This window comes from Marmota marmota, unplaced genomic scaffold (assembly GCF_001458135.2).
Source record: "Marmota marmota marmota unplaced genomic scaffold, marMar, whole genome shotgun sequence".
Classification (NCBI taxonomy): Eukaryota; Metazoa; Chordata; class Mammalia; order Rodentia; family Sciuridae; genus Marmota; species Marmota marmota.
In genome coordinates, this window is record NW_026000174.1 from 38,787,304 (window position 1) to 38,804,924 (window position 17,621).

The 17,621-nt window shown below is 36.7% G+C and overlaps 1 protein-coding gene across 1 annotated transcript in view; it reads right to left on the bottom strand.

Moving 5' to 3' along the window:
* Positions 1-17,621, bottom strand: part of Lgr4 (leucine rich repeat containing G protein-coupled receptor 4) — a 70,465-nt gene that overhangs the window by 17,477 nt on the left and 35,367 nt on the right. Inside the window, exons 6-9 of the mRNA XM_015477726.2 lie at positions 10,641-10,712; positions 9,351-9,422; positions 2,780-2,995; positions 1,740-1,811 (exon numbers count right to left, since the gene is read on the bottom strand). Coding sequence (XP_015333212.2) covers positions 1,740-1,811; positions 2,780-2,995; positions 9,351-9,422; positions 10,641-10,712 — 432 coding nt within the window. The remainder of the gene's footprint in view (positions 1-1,739; positions 1,812-2,779; positions 2,996-9,350; positions 9,423-10,640; positions 10,713-17,621) is intronic.

A 17,621-nucleotide genomic window follows, 5' to 3' on the forward strand; every position in this document is an offset into this window, starting at 1 on the left:
TAAGGCACTGGGTCTGATTCTCAGCACTGCATATAAATAAATAAAATAAAGGTCTATCAACAACTAAAAATATGTGTGTGTGTGTGTGTGTGTATAAAAGATCACAACCTCCGATTAATAATATTTCTTCACCAACCATATTGTCATTCGAAACCCCACAGAACCTTAACTATGTCTACACCTTAATGTAAAATTTTAACTAGAAAAAAAACAAATGCTTCTTCTATGATGTTTATAAGAAGAATTCTTAGAATCATGTAACACTGGAGGATTAAAAAGCAAATCATACAAATGGTACTTTTCAGAAAATTCACTATACAATAGAATTTACAAAGTATCCATTTGTAGATGAGAGATAGGAGTATGGAAGTGAGGCTTCCATTTGGAGTTGAGGGGCTTCCTGAAATTCTAGTTTTTGGGAGCTGATTTCAGCCCCATTGTCAACACGAGGACTTAAGAGAGGAATAGCCAGAAGGACCAGGGTACATTGATTCACATTATTATTATCCTTACGCAGGTTATACATTATTTTAAAATGTTATATTAATTAGTAGCAAGATAAACCATAGTAGTCTATAATAAAAGGTCTACTCCTTAGCATGTTTACATTCCAATTTCTCTTAACATAAAGAGCAGGTAGGCATGACTCACATGGTTGATTGCAGGATGAGAGCAAAATAAAATTCAAAGCCCAGTTCCTTGGAGAACTATTTTGTTTTCCTTCACAGAAGGAAAATAGCAAGTAAAAATTAAACTAACTGGGAAGAAGAGATTTAATTTTAATATAATTTGAATAGCACACATGGTCTACACATTATCCTTTCAAGCTTTTATCTGTCACACCAAAAATTACACTTAGCAAAGGAGGCTTGAATTTGGATCTATCTTCTTGAGAATGCTGAACTTTAAAATATCCATTGATGTCTTATCTTTTCAATGTTTAGAGAATAAGGTAGATTAATAGGATCCTATAAGATCTGAAGTCTTCTCAGCCACTGACACTTAACCAGAAATTCTGGTTAAACAAAACACTACAAACCTAAACATTTCAATCAGGCTTCACTCGCCCATCCAATTGAGATATTTCCTGAATCAATTTACTACATCACAATGGCAAATATTATGTTATCTGTGAATAGGAAATAAATGTACTCATATATACAAAAATAAACATTCTACTCTCAATTACATATAGCAGCACAACGTCTGTTAGATAAGTAGTGGTATGATGCACAGCTAAAACAGCCACAGTCCTGAACACTAGACAGCTAGTGAAAACAACAAGAGTATGGTATGCAAAATACAAAACCTTAACTTGTTACACTGTAGTATGTGAAAGCAGATGCAATATTCAAATCCACTGTAAACAACTAGCAAGGCAACTGAGATTATGGGGAAAAACAACAACAAAACTATCTAGAATTCATTTTAGAAGCCTCAGAGTTCCAAAACCATAATAAATTTAACAAAATCAACATTTTTGGAAAGAGAGAAATCTCTCCATATCGAGCTGCTTTTAATACATATTTTGGGAATAGAGGCATGAAGTACACATGTAATTATACTTCTAATCATAAATGTAGATTCATAACCAGGTTACTTGATGGCAAGAATTTAGTCATGTATTAAAACAAATTGATAATGGATTGACTCAAGAACAGCATTGTTTTTCTGTAGTGAAACATAAAATTGCACTGTTGATATCACAGTGTGACTCCCCAATATGTGAATATACTTACAAAGTCTCCAGGTTATCTAGTCCATCAAAACAGTGTTGACTCAAGCTTTTAATTTTATTGTTATGAAGATGCCTATGGGAAAAAAAAGCATCAAAATGACTTTCACATCTCCCAGTAGCAACTATTATAACTGTTTCATAAGTCTAAATTGGGATGACTTAAAGGAATCATCTAGCTAAATATTTCAACAGTTGTCTATGGAAAACATAATTGGTTATGTATCTTTTTATCTACATTGCATGTATTAACTGAACACAGAACACCAATAGAAAAGGAAAATGTCTCTAATGGAAAAATGATACACATAGTAAATATTATTTAATATTAACATCAAAATAACAGTCTTGATTAGCTCAATTTGCAGGAAGCAAATTTTGATGATATGGAAGAAGCATATAAGTTTATATCAGTGAGGTCTGTAAACAGATTTTTTTTAAATGCCACTTTATTATATCTGAGTATTCAAAGATTAGAAACACAGAAAATCACATACTCTATGAATATAAAAGCTGGGAAATATGAAATAAATAACCTTGGAACTTATTTCTGTGAACATCACATAATGATTTCACTTCTTTCAAGAAGAATGAATAAATTCACTTTGGGGAGCACAAACAAAAGCTATATGAGTGTTTGCTAAGTGACCTAATTTTTTCTCTCATGATTACAAAGGACCATTTCTATCAGGAATATTCAATAGCCATTACCAGATATTAATACTCTGAATTCTCCTATTTTATATTTCAGAAAGTCATCACCTTTTAACAAAACAACAGCTGGTCCAAACACTGACTATTCAGAAGCAGAATCCGTGAGTACTTTCATAATAACTTTTCACAAGGAACTTGTTTTGAAATTAACAAAACATATGGTATTAAAAGGAATGAAATAGGGCTGGGGCTACAGCTCAGTGGCAGAGCATTTGCCCAGCATGTGTGAGGCACTGGGTTCAATTCTTAGCATCACATGAAAATAAACAAATAAAATAAAAGCATTATGTCCATTTACAACTACAAAAGAAAAAAAAAATGAACACTTACAGAACCACCAAGCTTGACAGGTTGGTAAAGGCAAAGTCAGGGATGCTCGAGATTCTGTTGAGGGCCAAGGTCAGCGCCTGCAGGGTGGGCAGGTTGCTGAGGGGACGCACAGGTACTTCTGTCAAGCTGTTGTCATCTAGCCACAGATGCCGTAACTGAACAAGTCCTTCAAAACTGTCCTCGGGGACTGAGGTAATATGGTTGGCATCTAAACGCCTGATAGAAACAAACAAGCACCACGTTCAGTAACAAATTCTAGTGAAATGGAGTTGACCTGATTCAGACAATTCTCAGAGCTTTCAAAATGAAAAGGAGTAATCAAAATGACCGAAGACATAAAATCCCTTACTTCTTCACTGTCACTAGAAGACCTCAATAGAATCTGATACCTTTTCCAAGACCATGTATAAAAGTCAGTTCTTTCCCTTTCTTGGTGAGAGAGTGATGTATCCAAATGGAAATGTTTCAACTCTCTTTGGCTAAGAAGCCACTTTTTAAGAGAAAGATACACTTTGAAAAAGAAAAAAAGAAAACTCTCACAAGCTCAAGTTGGAACTTGAATTTCAGAGTATACAATATCAAGATACAGGAAACCAAGAATAAAAACTAAGCCAGCAAATAAGTTACTTTACATTCAATGTTACATTGTAAATAATATTATAAACTTTAGTTGCTACTCTGATTTGGGATCAAAGGGGAAAAATTAGAAAATATTTACAATTTTTTAAATAGCAATAAACCACCTCAACAGATTCTCAATTACCCTTACTTATATCACCAGACAAGTTAAAAATGTGTCACATTTTAGCAAAGCAACTTCTCTTCTTCTCTTAGCACTAAATCCTTTTGAAAAATTAGTTTGCCAAAATTAACAGTTACTTTAAAAAAGGTCAAATTGTCCACAGGAAAAAAATAAGCAGCTCCTCCAATTTATGTTACTATGACTTTAAAACTTCAGTTTTTCCAAAAATTTTGGAATTAAGGAACACCTTACTAATAGGATTACTCATACTTAAAATTAAGTCCCCATCTGCAAATTTCTGGAAAGTAGGTCCTAAGTGGTGTTGTTGGCACAACCAGCTATAATTGGTGGAATAATCACTTTTCAACACAAAAACAACCTGGTATTAATATTAATATGATGAGGGGCAGTCTGTGCCAGGCAGATCACAACTTTTCTCACAAATCCCTTGTTGATGTTCATCACTTACATTCATGCTTCACAGCTTTGGATTTTTCTGTCAAAATTAGGGAACAGAAAAAACTGATGAAAACTCAAACTGATAGTATATTTCTAAAAAGATGGAGGCTGGCAACTGAAATTGTAAATTCCAAGTTTTAGAGAGGTTTTTTGTGTCTCCTATTGTCATCCTACTCCAACTTCTGTTCCTGCCATAATTGTCCCTTTTTCCTGTGGCCAGTTCTGGGATCCTGCATCCTACTACTGCCCTAAACCGCAGATTCATTCTCTCTCCCAGAGGTAGGAAGTAGCAGGAATTAGTAATCACTGGTCCTGGTGAGTATCTGAAAGACACTTTCCTTCTGATAGAGTCAAGAGAACTAAAGAACACTAGAGGGGTGGGGGGTGGCATAGGAAACTGAGTAGCTGCCTTAAGAATCTGTCTAGCAACAAAGATTTTTAGACTGGTATATTCCTTGGGCTTTCTAGAACTTAGCCCTGAAAAGGAACCCGTATCCTCTATATAACAAACTGGCAAAGTAATGGTTACAGAGTTGTTTAGGAGATATGCTTTAATGAATAGATAGGAATGTGTTCAAACACACTGATGTAATTTGCAACCTCCTGGCAGCTTCCATTCTTAAGAAGAGACACTAAACATATAATCACACAAATTAATCATATAATGTAACTAAATTATACTTGTAGCTAATTTGATTATCTGCAACTCAACATATTTAAATTGAGCATCTTGTTAGACACAAAGGATAAAATGGTGAACACATAGGTCAGAGGCCTGTCCCCAGGAGACCAACAAGGAGTGTTTACAAAGTGCCATGAAATAAACAGGGAACAGAGATAAAGATGGGTGGATGCTAATGAGGAGAGAAGCTACTTAAAATGTACTTTGTCAGGCTAGGGTTGTGGCTCAGTGGCAGAGTACTTGCCTAGCACATGTGAGACACTTGGTTCACCTACAACTTAAAAAAATAAAATAAAAGTACTTTGTCAGGAAAAGCAACTTTAAGAGACCTAAAAAACACAAAAACAAGTGGAAGCAGGAACTGGCATGGAGAATATTAGGTAAAAGGCAAAGGCAGAAACCAGCTTGGTGACATCTAGTAACTTCCAGGTCAGAGAGATTAGAGGCAGGAACAAGGGAGTAGAGGGCCTGTGGAACAGTGCTGGGGACACAAGTAGGTTCCAGATTATGCAGGTCCCTATAGGTCAGGCAATGGGATTGGACTGCCTTTTAATTACAATGTTTTAGTGTTATAGCAGTTTAAAAGTTTAAATTGCTTATTTTAATCATACTGATGATTATATATATATACATACATACATATACACACAACACACACACACACACACACACACACACACACACACACATACATATATAGTCCTATCAGTAAAACAACAAGCAAAGTACCCCAAAATACATACATTAAAGTCCAAGAAATTAAGTCTTTTCTAGAAAAGTGTTTCATTAAGATATGGTAAAACACTCTAATAAAGAAAGTTGTCCATACCTTTCTAACATAAATCCAGTACTACATACATTATGCTTCCTGTGAATTCTGTGCCATACTATCAAAGAAAAGGGATAGCTTTAACTTATAGTAAGATAATGAAGTGAATTTTGAGCCAAGATAGAGATGACACTATTTTTGGTGGGGGGAGGGGGTTACTGGGGATTGAACTCAGGGGCACTTGCCCCCTGAGCCACATCCCCACCCCTATTTCTATTTTATTTAGAGACAGGGTCCCACTAAATTGGTTAGGGCCTCACTAAATTGCCGAGGCTGGCTTTGAACCCAAGATCCTCCTGCCTCAGCCTCCAGAGTGGTTGGGATTACAGGTGTGTACCACCACATTCAGCTGAGATGACACTATTTTCTATATAAAATAATAACACAACAATAAGAAAAAAGACACAGTTTCCCCTGTATCAAAATTTTTCCCAAACTGTAAACTTGCACATAAGTTAAAATAAAAAATGATGGAAAATTTTAAATAAGAAAAAGGATTTGTGGAGATGATTCAAAAGGTTAAAACATGCACTTCAATTCACATGTGGGCATTGGAGACACACCCATAAATGTTAAGAGCCCATGTTTACACTGAGATCAATGCTTCAGAGAAAAACTGTCTTGGAATCCTGGCTTGGTACCAATGATCTGCACTGTTAATATTCATCCTAACAGACCAAAATAATATTATAATCAATTCCTTTAGAAGGTGCTAAATAGCATTATATCTCATAAACTGGAGATATTACAGGAGCTTCTTTAGTGTATTCTACTACTCACAATCTATACAGTAAGAGACAACTATTGCTTTTAAGTACAATTTTATTATGAGAAGGATGACATCGTATTAACCCTGACTTATTTTTATCTGGAAAATGTGTTCCTATTTCCTATTCTCAAAAGCCTATTTTACATTTCAAACAAACATTTAAAAAAAAAATCTTGTCTCGGGCTGTGGCTGTGGCTCACTGGTAGCACACTTGCCTGGCATATGTGAGACATTGGGTTCAATTCTCAGTACCATGTATAAATAAATAAAGGTCTATCAACAACTAAAAAAATCATAAAAAAATCTTGTCTCAGATGAAATTACGGTAAAAAAATCCTATATACATATATTTAGGTTGAAAGGCTATGTTATCAATAAATACTGTGTAATCAAAGGTTTCTTTTTCTCTCTACTTCTAACTTAACAATAATTTAAATATAGTTTAAAACACTTTAAAATTATTAAGGAAAATCCAAGAAATTTAATCTTTGAGATGCTTTAATATTCAATATAAATGTGATCTAATATAAAGAAAAACTTCTGGTGGAACTAATTCTGATATGTCATTTTAATATCCTGTTCAGGTAATTCTACAGCTATGTGGCTTTAGTATAGCTGTTATGCTATCTTTTTATTAATACCAACAATTCACTATCAGGTTTTATAGAAATCACAAGCACATAGTTTGTATCAAACCACTTCTGTTCGATTTCAACCCCTAATGAACTTTGTTCTTTTTAAGCACTATTCAAAACCACAAGGAAATCTTTCATGTAATTCAGGTCTGAAGATCAGATTTTCAAACTGACTCAAGTGCTGATAAGATGGTTTTACACCACAACAGAATTTCAATTATATCTAACTTGACCACTGTGACCACTATGCTAACAAATCCACGAACGCTTCCTTCTTATATAAAACAGTACTGACATATAGCAGTAGCTCCTTCAGTTTCTACCACACATGAAAACAGACTGGTGCCTTTAATAACAAAAAGTTTGTTTTGAGTTCACTCCTTACCCCCATTGCAATTTTGGAGATTATTTTATTTTGGGGTACTAGAGATTTAATCTAGAGGGCAATTTACCTCTGAGCTACATTCCCAGTCCTTTTTATTTTTTTATTTTGAGACAGGTGTTACTAAGTTGCTTAGGACCTTGCTAAATTGCTAAAGTTGGCCTTGAACTTTGGTTGTCCTGCCTCAGCCTCCTGAGGCACTGGGATTACAGGCATGTACCATTGGCTGGAAAGGAGATAATTTAAACTAAGCAAGCCACTCAATAAATGATGAGCACATTATGCTGTTTTAAAATGTTGTTTTAAATGGGGAAACCTATGTTTTCTGTGGAAAAATAACACTTTAAGTCATCTATATTATTAATAAATGTCACATACATTTTAATATACTTACTGGTCATTAATTAGAATCTATTTGTATGTTTTCAGTTTCAGTGGGATTTTTTTGGTTTTGTTTTGGTAATTTTTCTGTTCCAAAATGGAAAATGAGATTTTAGTTCTATTTTTGCTTTCAAATTAGATCAAATATTGAGAATTAGATCATTAAGTACTGGGAAATTATAATTCCATGCAAAGGTTTCAAATAAAATGAATTTAAGGAGCCAGGCACAGTGGCATGCGCCATAAACCCAGCAGCCTGGGAGGCTGAGGCAGGAGGATCACACATTCAAAGCCAGTCTCAGCAATGGCGAGGCTCCTCTATAAATAAAATACAAAAAAAAAAAAAAAAAGTGGGGGGGGGAAAAAGAAAAGAAGTGTTCTTGAAGAAAAAGAGTGCTGTGGGAGGTGGGGTCGGCCCTGTGCACATTGGCGGGNTAAAAAAAAAAAAAAAAAAAAAAAAAAAAAAGTGTGGGGGATGGGGGGGCGGATAGCTGGGGATGTGGTTCAGTGGTTGGGTGACCCTGAGTTCAAAACCCCAGTACTCCAACCCCCAATGAATTTTTAAAAGCAAAGGAAAACAAAAACTATTTAAAATGCTTAAATTCAGGTCTGTGGGAGATCAGATAGCTCCCTCTCTGTATATCTGCCTGAGGTAAAAGAGAGCATAGACTCAGCAAAATAATTATTCTGTAAAGAAACTCACTTTAAGAGTCCATTTGGAACTTACCCTCTTGCCTTTTTTTGTAAAGTGAACTACTTAATATACTCTATCTTAAACTTCTATTTCAACTAGAAATTACATGGCCAATACCCTGGATATTCCTTGTTTATGACAGATACTATTTAAAGTTTAACTTTTACAACATATATTTTATTAGTACATATTTTTATTTTCATATTCACCTCCCATTAGCTACTAGAATATCTCAAAAGTTCATATTAATTAGAATTCTGAAACAGGTTTATCTGGTTTTGAACCCCTACTCCATCCCTAAAAGCTATGTGATGCTGGACAAGTTATTTAAAGTTCTCCCTATGGTCATTTGCTCATTACTGGTCATGCAAGAAAAGCACTTACAATTTATATAAAAAAAAAGTTTTATGTATAAAGAATGAAAAAAATAACAAAGTGCTATTTGAAAACGCTTTTAAAATTTGTACCTGTACAAGGAAAAACAAGACTTAAAACCTAGAACATGCCACATAAACACTGAACTTTTTTTTTTTTTTTTTTTCAAAAAAGAAAAACCTGGAAAGGAGGCAGCTCAGGCAATTAAGCGACATCAACATGGATTTGGTATGTTCACAGGAAAGAACTATGATTAATTTGTTCTGATGATCATTACCACCTGGGACAGAAATGTCACTGTGACTATCAGGATACAAAACACTAGACACACTTAATTCTGGTTCCAAAGAGATGCAACCACTAGCCATGCACACAGTTCATGGAAGGAAACCCAGCAGCTTTCTCTCAGTCTCTGTGAGAAGAAAGGAGGTAAACCACACCACCTCCTTTTCCCTCACCAAGGATATTATAAAAACATCATAACAGCAACTGGTCATACCCATTTTTATCCCAGAGGAGAGGATAAATCTCCCCTTTCCTTGGGATTCCAGTTCTTCACACATTTAACAACCAGAGTGGTTTCCTAATAATTCAGGAATGCAGAAAACCAAAATATTACTTACAAAGACTGCAAAGCACTCAGTCCTCGAATGGCTTCACTAGGTACTGTTTTCAACTGGTTATTCTGGAGAGTTCTGGAAGAAAATTTTTAGTTAGAATGAGAAAAATTGGAGCCATTTTTTTCTCAAAAATATTTCCAACGGCACCAAATGGAGCAGGGTGGAGGTAGAAAGCACCCAGTATAAGAGAAGTGCAAAATTTCAAGAAGCATTTGTTGTAAAGCCAGAAATGAAACTTAATGCTGCTTTCCCAAGCCACCTCCTACCTAACATAGTCCTGCAGGGTAATCCACATTTCCTGAGATTTTTTTTTTCCTTTCTGATAATAAAGGCACCCTAGTTAATGTTCATCATCCTAGGTATGGTTAATGTTAATTGGGAGGTATAACAAGTTAATTGGGAGGTGTAATAAGCAAACCCAATGGTATCCCTAATGCCTTTCAAACTGGAATAAAGCAGAGCCCAGAAACATGAGCATTAGGAAAAGCCAATTTTGCCAGGACAGGAGCAAAACCTGATGTAGGGACTACCAAAGATGTTATCAGTGCCATAGGGGTCGGGCAGAAATAGAGCCTTAATCAGGGCCTGGAGATCAGAGGCATTTATCCATACTGAAAACAAAATCCTTTTTAATTTTTGCCTAAAACCATTCCTGTCACATGAATAAAATGACTGCCTGACATGAATCATAACCACAGAAGAGAAGAGAGAAAGGACCCTCTTAGCTCACAGGACCAGGGGCCTGGTGACCTTGACCAGCAAGGTTGTAGGGAAAATGGGAGAAGTGGGGGTAGTCAGTTCACCTGTTTCTCAATCTGCCATACTCCAAGCTCCTGACCACTGTAAGGAATTTATTTCCTAATCCCCTTCCTGGCTCAATAAATCATGGGTATCTCAACTCCTTCAGCTCTAAAATGATTTTAACATTTGAAATTCTTATAAATCCCTTTCCCTTTAAGGTTGGCTAATTCAGAAATCTTGTAGCTATAAAGTAAGTAGAAATGAAGCCTACCCATAAATTTTGATTCAATACATCAGCAGCACAAAAAGTCAAATATTCAACTGTAATATACTAGAGGTCAGAATACCTATTGTTTGGAGTTTTAACTTTCTCGTTATCTAGACTCAAACTTGCCTAAATCAATCTCTAGCCTCCCATACTAACCATTGGCCACACTTAAATCTTTTAATCCTGAACTAAAAGAAACTGTGCTTAACCTAGCTCCAAGCATGTTGACTATGCAGAAAGAAAATACACAGCCAGCTGTGAAACTCTAAAATTGCATTACTTACAGAACTTTGAGTTCTTTCAACCCAGACAAGGCCTTTGGGTGGATAAAAGAAAGGTCGTTGCCAGCCAATTGTCTAGAAAAAAAAAAAGTAGCAAAAGAAAAAAATAGTAATTCAGACTTAAAATTCAGAAACCACAATAACCTAATCTGCGATTAAAGCTCTATGTTAAACATTTCTCAAGTCATCTGACATTAAACATGGACTTAAACCTTTGCTAAAATGATCCCAAGATTCTTCCAATGAGATGAGTGTCTCTAGAATTCTTTTTTTAAACTTCCAATGCAATAATTTAAGCAGGCACATTTTTATTCTGGTGAGGTCAAGCAAGCCAAAACACATTAAGCCAAATTAAGTTTGCTATTCACGGTCACTCTCTGCAGCTCACAGTGTTTTCCAAGGGCCTCATAAATACAGACTACTAGTCAGCAGGCAGTAGTGTTTATACAGATCAGAGCAAACCAGTCTGTCAAGGAAGAATGCCTTCGGGAGGCAAAGTCAGCCTGTTATCTCAGCATAACGAAGGAGCAGGTTCTGTGCAAAATATGAGTTTGTTGGAAGCTTGGCTTTCCAAATAAAGGCTTATATGTATAGTTTTCAAGTAAATATTTTCTTAAAAAAATTTTTTGAAATGGCAAATTTCAGTGGAGGTAAGGGTAGAGTAAGGAAAGACAGGAATTCTTTGGGTCCTTTTGTAAGAAATCTGAGCACATAATTCACAGAGACTCACTTTTCCTCTCATTGCCACAGACAGAGAAATAGGAAGAAAAGTTGAACAGAAGGCCTTAGGAAGAAAATGCCAGAAACAGTGCAGCAACTCACTTAAGTCACTTATAAACAGGTTAAATGAAAAAAAAAAAAAATGGTTTCCAAGCATGTATTTAAAAGGGATAGTTGAATGTCCCTATAATCAAAAACAGGATTCTCAGTTTCTTAGTTCTGTCAGGATAGTTTCTCAAACAGGTAGATTCAGTAACAGCAACTTTAAGCAACTTTAAAACAAAACAAAACAAAACAAAAAACTCTCTCCTTTCATATCTTGGGACCACACAGTCACAAAGTACTCCTTTAAAATCCCTCCTTTGGGCAGGGCATGATGATGCCTGCCTGTAATCCCCACTACTTGGGAGGCTGAGGCAGGAAAATTTCAAATTCGAGGCCAGGCATACAACATCGTCTCCTTAGACTTCAGGTTCCCTTTTCCAATCTGTTGCACTCACACACCCTTGTACTACGAACACAAGGAAGGATCCTCTGCCAGTCCTAAAACTTGAAGTGGATGAAGTCTGAAACTCTCTTTGTCTTGAATCTTTGACCCAGTAAAAACTCAAATAGCCTCAGGAAGGATAAAAACTGCTTTTTCCCTAGCATTAACAAAGTCGTTAGCATAGATGCATATACTGAAGATGAGAGATGGAGTGAAGCAACTTAGAAATCAAAAATGTAAACATGCTGAAAGATTTCTTCAAGAACAAGGATAACAATGCCAAATTCTCAGGCAACACTGCAAGTTAAGCACAGGGTTCACTACCTAGACTCACCATGCACTTTGTTTCTCATAGGACATTCTAGCATCTGAGTGCTATATTTCATACCCTCATACTGGTGTGTGTGTGTGTGTGTGTGTGTGTAAGAATACTAATTATATAGAGTGGTAAATTTCATTGTGGCATACATGTCTGTAACACAGTTTGATCAGTCTTGCTCCCCAATACCTTTCAAGGCTTCTCATAATTGAGGTTTCACAATACGTTTCTTCATACCATCTGCCATGTTAATGAAATTAAAAAGGAGAGTGGGCCCAAGGAATCAGCAAATAAAGTCAGTTAGCCTTCCTAAGTGACAAAAACCTTCCTCAGTTTGCAAACATAAGCAAAACTTGAACTATTTCTTGTAAATGCCTACATTAAAACAAAACAAAACAAATAAACAAAACCCCAAAAAACAGTCCTAAAGTCCAACCAATCAAGAGCAGCCAACAAACTTATAAGGCAACTGCCTAACCAAAACCCATCAAATATTTTCTCATGAATTATTGATTGCTCAAACTCTTAAAAGTTCTACTGTGCCTCAGTTGACTTTTTTTTGGGGGGATGGTGGACCAGGGATTAAACTCAGGGGTACTGGACCACTGAGCCACATCCCCAGCCCTATTTTATATTTTATAGAGAGACAGGGTCTCACTGAGTTGCTCGGTGCCTCACTTTTGCTGAGGCTAGCTTTGAACTAGTGATCCTCCTGCCTCAGCTTCCAGAGCCACTAGGATTACAGGTATGCACCATTGAGCCTGCTTCAGTTGACTTTTTAAAAAGTCTCTTGGCCTTGTATCTCCCAGAGTTCACTGTATATAAAACAAGAGATTGAAGAAACTGTTCAGTGCTTCCATGTAAAAAGTTCTCCTTGGAAAATCCTTTTGGTTCTAAACCAGCCAGCTTTACCTCCATACCTCTTAACGACTTCACCTAGCAACTTCATTTTTCACCTTTAAATCCCCAACTGCAATGCTACTTTCCTTGAAAATGTCAGTTCTTACAAGCATGCCTTATTTGTAAATACTTAGGAGTGCATAAATGAACCCGGTGGTAGGCTACTTTCTACTGGTTGTTCCTTGCATATATTAGTCTTGCAGGCCAAGTACAAAGGCTTCCATGAACAGGGCATGGATCTCACACATTTGCTACACCCATCAATGTCAACTCATCAGCAAAAACCACTTTCTCAGAAGTTCTTCCTAGAAAATGTTCACTATGTTAATGCCACAGAATCCTGCAGTCTACCTTGGTGCATGCCCAGTACAAGCATTCTCAAGATTTCTACACCCCAAGCTCACTCATCAAATTCAAATGATAATGCTTCCAGCTATAACACAGAGGTCTCATTTTAAAAGACCAAATCACAACATAAGGGGCTTAGGAGGCAGTAGTCATCTTCTCTCAGGGCCCTAAGTAGTCATGTGACTCTGCTGCTCCTAGTTGTCAGAAAGACCAGTGTTAAAATGTTAGAGTCCAGCCAAAAAGAAATACTATAAACAGACTGAGGCTTTCCAGGATTCTTATCTTTTTGTCTCTAATAGTTTTTAATGTCTGCAGGCTTTCCTTGAGGATTCAGCATATTGTGCTGAGCTCATGAAAAAGAGTATTTTATAAAGTAAGAAAGGAAGTGGCAAAATGCAGAACACCTGATTATCTAAACTTGTCAACAAAAAAGACTGTTTAACCACATTAGCCAAAATATTTGCTTCCTTTCTCCAAATCTCTGCCCCCTTGTAAACCATGGGAAAACTAAAGTAACTTCAAAAAGCATTCTCTTTCTCTTCTACTTATCGTTAATATAAATGACAAAATGAGCTCTCTGCATGAGGCTTATCCTGAAATGCAAGCCAACTCTAATGCTCCACAAGAGGACACGCTACTTTGATTACTTTCTTATGAGGGTAAACATAACATGCTGGAGCCTTCGGACTTTATCTACCTAAGCTTACCAAACTGCTGTGTTTCATGAATAATAAACAGCAGTTTGGTAAGGGTTCCGCAGCTTCAGCAACTGCAACCTCCAGAGCCTTGTTAATATTTTGTTTGTTTTATGAGCCAGTACTTCTTATAGTAGACCGTGGGGATGTTTCATGTCTAAAAGTTTGGATCCAGGAAAGAGCAAAGTGAATAAATAGCAGCATTAGGGACAAAGTCATAAAATCTTTGGAAGGGGGAAAAAACACACACAAAAAATAACTATGAGCCCACAGTAGGTTACAGACACAATAAGGCACAGAAGGTACATAGACTTTCTCTCATTCTAATCATCTCATGACAACAACCATGCTTCCTTAGTATCCAAGAGTCTAGGTGACTTAGCAAGAGTCACACAGGGGAAGAGTAGGAGAGCCATCACTCCAGTTCTTTTCTGGAGAGTGACTGTCTGTCAACTTCCTCCTGAACTGAGATGCCTCTGGGGTGTCTCTAAGAGATTGGGAAATTAATTCCCAGAGAGAAGAGGTGGAGCAGAGTGAACTTGGGCAAGTTAATAGCCTTGTTTGAGTAACAATAGCCCTCACCCCACAGACCTAAGCCAACAAAACACGCCCATGCTTTAGGACCTTTGACCTGCAATTATGAAGAAATTCCCAACAGACCAACAGTGCCATCCTTCCCATTGCCAAAGACAACTGGTGCCAGGAGGGTGAGAACAGGATCGCTGATGTCCAGGCATGACAACTCTCACTAGGACTCTGCTTAGGACTAGATTTTAAAGTATCAAATGCTAGAGCAACAACTTTCCCTCAGCATATGCTGGAAGGATTTTTTTTTTTTTTTAAAGGAGAGGTAAGGAAGGAATTAAACATGGAAACACCAGTCTACATCCAACAGTAATATCTCAAAACACTTGGTACTCTGCACATGATCATGCAGAATTGAAACAACTCTAATGGGACTTCAGATGGTGACACAGTCTACTTGAACACAAATCCTTTTTACTCTGCTTGTTACAATAGTCCCAGAAGCAAAGAGGGCAATGATAGAGAAAGAAGAGAGAAGGCAAGGGTGGAGGAAAGGGGAGTAGAATCCACTAGATTACCACTGGCCCACTAGATTGGGAACCATAATAGGATACAAGCAGCTCTGTGTATAATGTCTGTATGAAACTGAACGTTTATTATTCATAAGAACTATGGATTCACATTAGGGATTCCTTCTAGGGTAAGCTCTTTGAGGAGCAAGAATTTTCAATTATATCCTCAGGTAGTATAAGGTATACACTACATGAAATGCTCTATGGGTCATCCCTCCTGTAGGAAAAAAGCAGAAGCTGTGCTGGTTAAACACAGGACACTGGTCACTGGTGGATATGAGTGAGTAAGCCACATTTCAGAAGATAATCTGGGTCAGAGAGCTAATACCTTCATGAAATGCACACAACAGGGCTGTGATTTCTTCACCATGGAGTGACTGAAAGAAGAGGCAAGGGTAAAACAGAGAATAAACCAACTGGTTACTAGTCTGAGACATATCTGAATTTGGTTGTTTTTTCTTTCTTTTTTCCTGGTCTGTTACATAAATTTCATTGAAGCCTTTTGTTTGGAATTCTAGCCAAGAATTAGGGGAGTGAGGAAGACAATATAAGTACTGACTAGATGTATGCACTGAGTTGGGAAAAGGCAGATGAGAGGCAAAGGCAGGCCACAGGAAGGCAGGAGACATGCCTTGCACACAAACAATAGAGAGCTTTACTAGGCTGACAACTTCCCTATCACATTATGGAGAGGCTGGCAGTAGGTTATACAGTTTCCCATCCACCCTGCGTGCTCACCTTCATTTTGCAGAGGTGACTACAAGATGGATTGGCATTGTGCTATTTTGTCAAATCCTGACTGAAAAGAACTCTGGGCACCGCCCTTCTCTCTAATCAACATTTATCTACCCCTCAGCAATGTCCTCTTCTCCTCCCTGGCTGTTTCTTTCTACACTTACTTTGAAGCCATGCATATGAAAGTATCATAGATCATACCCAAACACGTCTGGGCTGCCTCTTCTGTGATGCCATTAAATTCCCTCAAGTGGGTGGATCGCCACAGCGTCATGCTACCTGCAAAGCATAACAGGCACAACCACCAGCCCGTGACGATGCTTCCCTCAGAGAAGGCAGTTCCCAAACTGAACCTGACAAGTAGGGCTACAGGAAAGCATTTAACAGGAGGTGAGTGACGTAATTTTGCTAAATACACTTTGAAATCATCAGGATCCAAAAATTTGGTAACTGTTTTCAAGAGCAAAATGCATGACAACATGTACTTCTATTATAAATCCTAAGCCATATGCTAATTTACATGGGAAGGCCTACTGTGTGCTCAGAACTATACCAAAAACAAAGACTTCAAGAGGTATACTGCTTCCCATTTAGAGTTATTTGTATTAATACAGATAATAAAAATATGAATATTTGCCTAGCATCTGCATTTTCATTATCCTATTATATTGACCCTTAAAACAATCCTGTTGCCATAGCCTGGCAAGCTTATCATCATACATTCTTTGTATGTACATGTGCATGTGTGTGTGTGTGTGTGTGTGTGTGTAAGTATGTGTGTTGGTTTTGGGTTTTCCTCTTGTTTTTTAACAGATAAGGAAAAAGAATAGTTTCTCTATTTTAAGTGCTTACCCAAAGTTCTAATGTAAATCCTAGAAATAAAATAATGTAAGTCCTAGAAGTAGAACAACATTGTTTTGTGTTATTTTTTCTACCACTGATTTTTTAAGAGGCACAAAGAATGTGGTTATTTTCTTAGTGAATAAAGAAGGCCAAAAACTAAATAGCATCCATCCTAGTTCCCTTTGGACATTCTTCCTACTGGGGTGAAATCTCATCTGATACAGTAGATCAAAGTGGACCTGGATTAACTAGCAACATCTTTCTTTCTTACCCTATTTCTTTGCATATCAAGAAAACCTTTTCATCTCCATACAACTCTTAAGAAAGTATATGTGAAAACGAAATATGTTTTTAAAATATACATGTATTAACAAACCCTTATCAAGGAAATTTATTTCCAAGGTAGTCTTTCTTTGCAGAAAAGGGGGAGATTATTTCATATATGTACCATATTATATATTTCTATTTAAATGCACAGAAACTAAAGTATTCATGCTAAACAAAAAAAAAAAATGTTCCTGCCAAAATTTGGTATACAGGCCATCTAGAACTCTTCTATATATTAAAGAGCTTTACTTAATTCAAAGAAATATAAAGTTCCACCTGTACCAACTGGCCTTTGTGTCTCCCACTTCCTATTATGGTAAGCCATAGAAGACTTTATTTTAGAAGTGAATAAAAAAAAAAAAAAACCCTGGCAATAGTTAAAATTCCTGAGCAAAGTCATCCTAACAATCTAATCATTTCCCTCTGGCAATAAGCACATGCAATATCCACCCATAGGAGGAAATGATATGTCACAGCTTTAAAACACTTTACAACTAACATCAACTAACAAAT